Source organism: Pteronotus mesoamericanus, unplaced genomic scaffold (genome assembly GCF_021234165.1).
Source record: "Pteronotus mesoamericanus isolate MK-2021 breed Mesoamerican mustached bat unplaced genomic scaffold, CSHL_Meso_final scaffold_1186, whole genome shotgun sequence".
Classification (NCBI taxonomy): Eukaryota; Metazoa; Chordata; class Mammalia; order Chiroptera; family Mormoopidae; genus Pteronotus; species Pteronotus mesoamericanus.
This window is the reverse complement of record NW_026555302.1, coordinates 5,513,607-5,521,844: the sequence shown is the minus strand read 5'-3', so window position 1 is coordinate 5,521,844 and position 8,238 is coordinate 5,513,607. Positions and strand designations below refer to the sequence as shown.

General features: G+C 47.3%; 1 protein-coding gene and 1 pseudogene across 1 annotated transcript in view; both read left to right on the top strand.

Moving 5' to 3' along the window:
- The first annotated feature begins 2,251 nt into the window (after positions 1-2,251).
- LOC129081858 (transgelin-2-like) lies at positions 2,252-2,871 on the top strand (annotated as a pseudogene).
- Positions 2,872-4,571: 1,700 nt separating this feature from the next.
- RGSL1 (regulator of G protein signaling like 1) overlaps positions 4,572-8,238 on the top strand; it is a 37,477-nt gene continuing 33,810 nt past the window's right edge. Inside the window, exons 1-4 of the mRNA XM_054587517.1 lie at positions 4,572-4,686; positions 4,811-4,893; positions 6,451-6,525; positions 7,743-7,872. Of these exons, the coding sequence (XP_054443492.1) occupies positions 4,572-4,686; positions 4,811-4,893; positions 6,451-6,525; positions 7,743-7,872 (403 nt within the window). The remainder of the gene's footprint in view (positions 4,687-4,810; positions 4,894-6,450; positions 6,526-7,742; positions 7,873-8,238) is intronic.

The window sequence follows — 8,238 nt, the reverse complement described above, 5'->3', positions numbered from 1 at the left end:
TTAAAGGCCTAATATAGGAAGAGTTTGATACATTCAAAGGGATCTAGGAGATCGAGTCACAAAAAGACTGATAGAATCTGGAACCCCTAAGAAGAGGTGTCACTGTGCATTCTCAAAGAGCAGGGTTCTGTGGACAGGGCCTTACTCTGCCCCTAATCAATCTCAGTGGCAGGAAGAGCATGGCAACATGAACAATGTTGGTAAGTCTGGGGGAGGGGGGCGCCCTCTGGGCTTTGAGCCCCCAAATAAGGCAAATCCCTCCCCTTCCCAATCATAAACAGATCTGAGTCATTCAGGGACACCAGGTGTGGCTCTTATGTTATTCATGCCCTTTGTTTCCTTCGCTCTCCTTTTCCCCAGCCCTCCCCCTCCATGTTAAGCTGCCCTATCTTTGAGGCTAGGACAGGACCCCATTCATCAGACAACTAAGGCAACTAGGAGAGAGGAAGTAAAATGCAGAGGAGGCCACCCTGTGCCCTACCTCCTCCAGGTACAAGGCTAACACAAGGTTTGGGATTATGCAACGATTTCTTTTGTTCCCAAGTTGGTGTTATTATTGTGTGGAGTGAGTGTTGAAAGCCTCCCCAACCTATTGGGAAGTGTAAAGGTAGAACAGGTGAGAATGGAAAAACAGGAATGAAGAAATCATAGGATAGGGAAGGCAAGGATGTGGAGATCCTTGTTCCTGTGCCCAATTAAGACTGTCCTGTTAATGGCAAGCCCTGTCGTTGTCAAGCCCCTTGTCACCAGCAGTGTGTGTAGTTATGGAACACAATCAATTGGGAAATTTCTGTCAAGCCCCACTTTCCTATACTCAGATGCCTTCATAATCTCGTTAAACAAATCCATGCCTGACTTTGTGAATGACAAACAAACAGAAATCCTAAAGACTGAAGATCTTCTCTTCAAAGAGCAATTCATTCAACATTTACAGAACTCAGACATCGTGCAAACCCTTTTAGTGCCTGTGGGAAGAAAGATGAAAAGACAAAGGCCCTCCTCTCTGAGTTCTTTCTAGTGAGGAAGACAGGCACATCGATGGATGAAAACAGTGACTTATTCATTGCAGTGATGGGGAGGTGTACATGGCAGTACCGGGAGGCAGTGATCAGTTTTACCATGGCAGTAGGTTCTCCCATGCTTGGCTCACCATGAAGATGATATGTAGACCAGTCCTTGATGGATGACTAGTGGTTTGTGAAGCAGACTGAGGTTGAGAGGAGATTTCAGGCGATGGGAATGTAAGAACGAAGACGTGGAGTTGGAAGTGTGAGTGCAGTGTGTGTAAGAAAGAGCAACACCTTGGCTGGTCAACAGGGGGAGGCACTATGGGTGCAAAGAGTCTTTGTCAGCTTCTTTCTATAAAGATATTGTTTACTTCCTCTTTTATAACATGTGTGGGAAAGAAAGTTAATTAAGCATATGAGGATGCGCAGAAGAAGTGGCGGGAGGAGTTATACAGAAAAGCAGATCACTGAGAAGAAGTCCAAGGGGGTTAACTTTAAGGGGTGGTGGGAGATGAGGCAGGGAGGGAGCCCAAAAGACAGATTTAGTGAAGCCTCAGGTACTGCGCTGAGGAGTTTGGACCTTACCTTGCAGGACATCAAGGAGTCTGTGAAGGGTTTTAACAATAATGTCAAAAGATTATGGGGGCAGTGTGGGGAGAGTGCTTACAAAGGAAAGAGATGGGAGCTCGGAAGGTGACTTCAAGGACCTTACGCAAGATGATGGGGGCCTGAAATAAGGGAGTGACTTTAGGGATGGAGAGGAGAGGACAGGCTCCAGTGATATGTCGAAGGAGGAGCCACATAGCATGGGCGTCCATTGCATGTGGGAATGTTTGAGAAAGAGAGAGAGGACAAGAGAGCAAGGGAGGAATCAAAGATGATTCTCAGGTTTCTGGTTTAGACAACTGAGTTGTGGCTCCAGAACCTGAGGTTGTGAATACCGAGAAAGAAACAGTTTGCAAAGAAGAAAACGTCAGATCAGCTTTGAAAATGTTGAGATGACAGTGCTGGTGGATGTCCATGGAGAGATGTCCCATAGCCCATTGGGCATTTAGAAGTAGAGCCAAGGCAAGAAGTCTGGACCGAAAACACAGATCCATGTGGCACAGAATAAATAACTCAGGCAATGCTTATAAAAAGAAGAGCAAAGGGCTGAGGAGGGAGACAGAGAAAACATGTATAAAAATTTACAACACTAACACTCACCCTGCAGCCCCGCCTGGAGCGCGTGCTCTCTAGCCTACCTGATGTTCCCCACAGCCACCGCCACCCTTCAGGATGGCCCACAGGGACCTGCCTATGGCCTGAGTCAAGAGGTGCAGCAGAAGACTGAGAAACAGTGCGATTCAGACCTGGAGCAGATCCTGATCCAATGGATCACCTCCGAGTGCCGCACAGATGTGGGCTGGCCCCAGCCTGGCCGTGAGCACTTCCAGAACTGGCTCGAAGATGGCAGGTTCTGTATGAGCTCCCTAACAGACTGTACCCTGCGGGGCAGGCCCCAGTGAAGAGGACCCAGGCCTCCCCACGGCCGTCCAGCGGCTGGGGCAGATCTCTGAGTTCCTGCAAGCAGCCGCACCTAGGGCATCAACACCACCGACATCTTCCAGACTGTGGACCTCTGGGAAGGAAAGCACATGGCTTCTGTGCTGTGGATGCTGATGAACCTCGGTGGGCTGGCAGCCTCTGGGATGCTGGGCTTTTCTCTGGGAATCCCAGCTGGTTTCCTAAGAAGTCCAAGGAGAACCCTCAGAACTTCTCGGAAAACCAGCTGCAAGAAGGCAAGAATGGAGTTGGGTTACAGATGGGCACCCACCGCGGGGCATCTCAGGCAGGCACGACTGGCTGTGGGATGCCATGCTAGATCCTCTGATCTGTGCCCAGCCTTGCCCGTGCCCTTCGTGGGATGATTGTGTGTGTGTGTGTGTGTGTGTGTGTACACATATGTATTTAGCGGTGACATTTTCCCCAAGAGCCCCCTGAGCTCTCAAGCTCCCCTCCACCAGGGTGGGGGCCTGGCCTGACGTGTCTCCTCTCGGGGTACCCAGTGATGGCCCCTTCCCCCGTACTTACTAATACATTCCCTTCTCCGAACTCACAAAGACTGGACCAAGGGTCCTCTTCTTTTTCCCTGGGACCACAATTCAAGGCCTCTTCCTCCGCCTTCATACCTCATCTCTCCTGACCTCTGTGCCCTCAGTCCATTCCTTGGCTGGGGATCAGCGATGCTGCCTTCGGGCCTGCCTTCCACAAATATGCCTCGCCCACTGCAGTGGCTGCAGGGACTTGCTTTACAGGGAGCGGTCTGTGGCAGCTGCCACGCCTGCCACAGCTGGCCTGGGCTGAGCACACATTGGAGGCAGCCGGCCCTGGCAGGTACCCTCTCAGCTTCTCATTTTCCATTCCCCTCACTGTGGCTAAGGGGTGGGGCAAGGGAAGAGGGAAGGGGACCCACTATGGGCTGGGACTTGAAGAATCTGAGTTTGCTGATTTAAATAAAGAATCTCCATTTTAAAATGATTTTACACTAAATGGCAAAAAAAAAAAAAAATCTGTGTGGAACAGAGGGCAAGAACTGACATGCTCTGTTATAATAGTGTTTGAGTCTCTGAACTTTTATTTCTATTTCTGTTACATGAAGACAGTAGTCACCCAGTGTCATCAGGAAAAGTTACTGAAGGATTGTTTAGTTTTCTTACTTTATTATAACTACGCTTTAGTGACGGTGAGTGGTACTTAACTATTCACAACAGATGTTTAACTGGGCTGAGGGCTAGAACTAGCGTATAGTATTTAGGTTGCACATTTTACAAGTCTTTCATTATAAACCTTAGGTATGATGGGAGAATGCAGGGCCATTGATAAAACAGTTAGCTTATTTATTACTCACTATTGAGCATTGTGCTCTAAGAGCGCAGGCAGTGAGTTAGAGTTAACTTACAGTGGTCGCCTAGTCCACCTGTGGTCTCCGTGCTTGGCTTTGTGACAGTGAACCTTCATCTCCTCAGGTGAACTTGGGCAACCCCTCAAGAATCGAGCCTGAGCGGGAAAAAAAATTACTTTGCATGACCAGATCAATATTCAAAAAAGCTCTTGTTGGGTGTTAAGATTGGGCCCAATCCGACAAGTTGTAATTTGACTGGAATAAATGTAGATTCCTGCCCTTGTTTTCTAAAAAGTGACTGAACAAATAAAGGATGGTGGAGTTAATAGTGTAATGATTACCCAAAACCCACCCCACTTTTGGCCGCACTAATAAAAGCTACAATATGGGCAGCAGTTGTCTGCGCCCTTCCCTGGCAACGTGCCGAGTGCTTGAGTTGCAGGGGGTGCTCTGGCCAACAAAAGAGGAACCAGGTGGCAAGGAGGCTGTGCAAGGAACGGCCGAGGAATAGCTCAGTGAGTAGCCAGAGGGGTTGGAGATAGGCGGAAGGTCGTGCTCTCTTCATAAATTTGGGACTTGGATGGATTCTGTGAGGCTTCAGAGGGCAGAATTTCTACACATGAAAAGATTAAGGAAGGCAGTTCACAGTAGGAAAACTGTACAATTTTCTCTTTTACTAAATGCAATGGCAGCCCTATGAGGGGGTGAGCCTCCCACAGCTGGGAGGCTTCAAGCAGAGTGATGTTGCAACGGAGAGTCCTGGAGAAATTGAGTTAGATGACCCTGAAGGCCATGGTTATGCAGAGATTCGGCCTTGGGAAATGATCCTTTCTTCCAGCTGCTTTGTTTTCTCATCCTGAGTGTAATCTGGGTTCATGAGGGTGTTTGTTTTGTTTTGTTTTTTCCCCTCCCTATATAGAGATAATCAGTTCTACAAATCTCATAATTCTGCTGGAGGATGAAATCTTCGCTGATTTTTTCAACACATTTCTTTCTCTCCCGGTAAGTTTTCTCACTCAGACTTAAATCCGCATGTTTGATCAACAGACAAGTAGCGAATCTTACTGAGCCTCGTACCTTCTTTGTTTAGAAAAATAAATTTACCAAATCAAAACTATTTCAATTTAAGTAAATAAATATGAAACAGAACTTAAAATCTTCAGGAGCTTCCCATTACTAATACAGTCAAATCCCGAATCCCCAGCCTCCTTATTCATTGCCTGTGCCGGCCCATCACGCCCTCGGCTGGTACCCAGGCCCCTGCCCGCCGGAGTACAGCCGGCATTCTCTCTCCTCTGCACCTCTCCTTCATGTGTGTGTAGTTTCCATAGCTCCACCTTCCAATGTCTTAACCATTTTTCAAATCTGTTTAAATCCTGTTCTTCTTAAGGAACTTGTCCTTCCCTGCCTCTGTGCCCCTCAGCAGGCTGCAACTCTCCTCTGTTTTACACGCGTGTCTCCCAACCGATGATGACTTTGTGAATTCCTGCAGGGCCAGGGCTGTGGGTTCTTCACTGTGCGCCACTCCCCTCACCAGGTGTTTAGCACACAAACATTACTGAGTTGTTCACAGGAACCAAACCTTATATATAATATTTTCTCAATCTAGGCAACCGAAATGAATGTCAAACATCAAAATATTTTTTAAAGATTTTATTTATTTTTTTTTAGAGAAGGGGAAGGGAGGGAGAAAAAGAGGGAGAGAAAAATCGATGTGAGAGAGAAGCATCAATCAATTTTCTCATGCACATGCCCCTGACCAGGGACTGAACCCCCAGCCCAGGAATGTGCCCTGACCAGGAATCGAGCTGGCGAACTCTTGCTTTGTGGAACGATGCCCAACCTCCTGAGCCACAGCGGTCAAGGCCATCAAAATATTCTTACACCCAAATCTAGACTAATCCTGAATCCCTTTTGGTTGACACCTTTGGTTATATCTTCACCCTGGTGCCTTATAAATTGTGGCTCATCTCAATGAATCCTTTCCTGTGGCATGCCACCCATTAAAAAGTGAACTTTTACTTACCTGGGAGAAAACAGTCTGTGTGATCCCACAAACACTTCTTGGGTGGTCACTTTGTGCCAGTTACTGGGCTTAGCACTGGGACACAGATAATTAATGATACCATCTCTGTCCTCAAGGAATTCCCAGTCTACTGTGAATAATTTAAGGTGCATGACATGGTAAAAGTCTCTAGGAGGCAGTGGGGTGCGAGGAGGAAGAAACCACTCCTACCTGAAAGAATCAGGAAAGGCTTCCAAGAAGAGGTGACACAGGCCAAGTCTTGAAAGAAGACTGGGTATTTGAGAATTGTGGGGAGGGTGATGGGTAAAGAAGTAGGAGGGGAAGCCTGAGGGGTTGAGTAGCAAGAGAAGCGAAGGCATTACAGACAGAACAGATGAGTCAAGGCAGCGAGGCACTCAAGGCTACAGCCCTAGGTGACTCAGGAAGGCCGAAGGGAAAGTGGTAAGAAGCTATCGTTGTGGGAGCAAGAGCTAAGGCTGCCCCTCTGGGCCAAGCCAGGCCTGAGAGAGCAAAGACCTGGCTTTCCTTTTTAGGTCTTTGGTCAGACACCTTTTTACACAGTTGAAAATGCAGAGTGGAGTTTGTGGCCAGAAATCCCTCATGACTTGGTGAGTAAGGGTCTTACTTCATGGCTAAGGGCTCGGGGTGGGGGAAGAGGGAGCTGAATTAGAAGTGTGATTGGGAAACCGAGAGGAAGAAGCTATAGAGCCGGGGAGTAGAGCAGATAGTATCCAGCCAGGTAGACATTTCTCCTTTGTGCGTTCTTACCACTTGGGCAAGAGATGCTGGTAAGTTCTTTCCTTTATACTCTAATCCTTGGTTAGCAAATGGAATTCATCGCTCCTGCTCACTGTGACTGTTGGGTAGTAGGTGCTTGAAGCACTGTGTTGAGAAGAACTCTGAGGCTGCACCTGAGCCAGAGGAGTCTGGGAATTGATTGGCAATGCCTGCCATGGGTTTGTGTTAGAAATCACAGCCCATGAGCCACAGAGTAATTATTTGGATTATAAAGTGTAGCTCAAGGTAAGATCCCACTCTGCAATTCCTAATAACTGCTTGACCACTCTGCTCCAGAGACTGTCTCCCTCTTTATATCTTTTTCCTTGCCTTTGTCCATTGTCTTTTCTTCCCCACCCCCTTCCTGTTATCCTTTTGCGCTGTGTAGACCTTACACTAACCAGTGGCTTCCACATGCCCTCCCAGCAGCAGGTAGGATCAGAAAGATCATCCTAAGCCCTGCTCACAAGGTTTTGTTTTTCTCTGGGATCCAGAGAACTGAGAAAGACACCCGACTCTGATTCTTACATTTGGTGTTCCTTGCAGAATTCCGAAACTTAAAAATTTTACTTTTATTCTCTCTTCTCTGGTGGCTCAGTCTCTCAGGGATCCATCGCATACTCTGCATATGTTATGTGTGAGTCTTCGTGTGCTTTTGTACATGTTGTACAGTTGATACAGGCTGGGAGCCCCCCAAAATTATAAATGTGTTTACAAGGAAGTGAGTTGAATAATGTTGTGACTCGACACCACAGATCTGCTCCTCTTCTACAAGCAAGACTTAGTTCTTTTTAAAAAACAACTTCACCCAGGTACAAGGGAGATTTTTTGATGAAAGCCCAACCCTTTTCTTTCCTACCAATCCACTCACTCCTTTGGGAACCTCAACCCAAGTCTCCAGGCCCCTCAAGTTTTATTTTTAATCAACACACCTTTCCTCTGGACCAGATACAGCAAGTGTGAGGTTATGTGTTGCCCTTGCTAAGCTGCATTTCTTAGAAGTACTGTTCCATTTCCCTTTTCTGTTCCTATTTTCTTTGGACTCTAGGTTTCAAAGTACAAAGGATTACTGACCTGGTTGGGAAAATACCGGTTACCTTTCTTCTGTAAAACCGACCTGTGTTTCCATTATATTCTCTGTCAAGAGCTCATCAGTTTCATTAATTCCCCAGAAGGAGGTAAGCAGGGGGCATAAGTGTGGGGAAATATGGAAGGCCAGGCTGCATAGCGGCCCTGTGCCGGTTAGCCCTGCAGTTAGGTACAAATAGCAGCCACCTTTGTAGCCTCCGACATGCAGGTGGCTCAGCCTGTGCTGTGGCAATAGGCGAAATGTTGGGCTGGAAAATTGGTACCTAGAGCAATCAGAAGAACTCAGATGGGCTGGGCTATTTGTCTCACTGCATCCCTGAATGAGAGAGTTCATGACAAAATTGCCTAAAATATATCTGGAATCAAACACACCTCACCGCTACCACGTGGTCTAAGCCACCATCACCTCTCACCTGGCCACTGAAATCATCTTCGACTCCTTGTTTCTGCTCTTA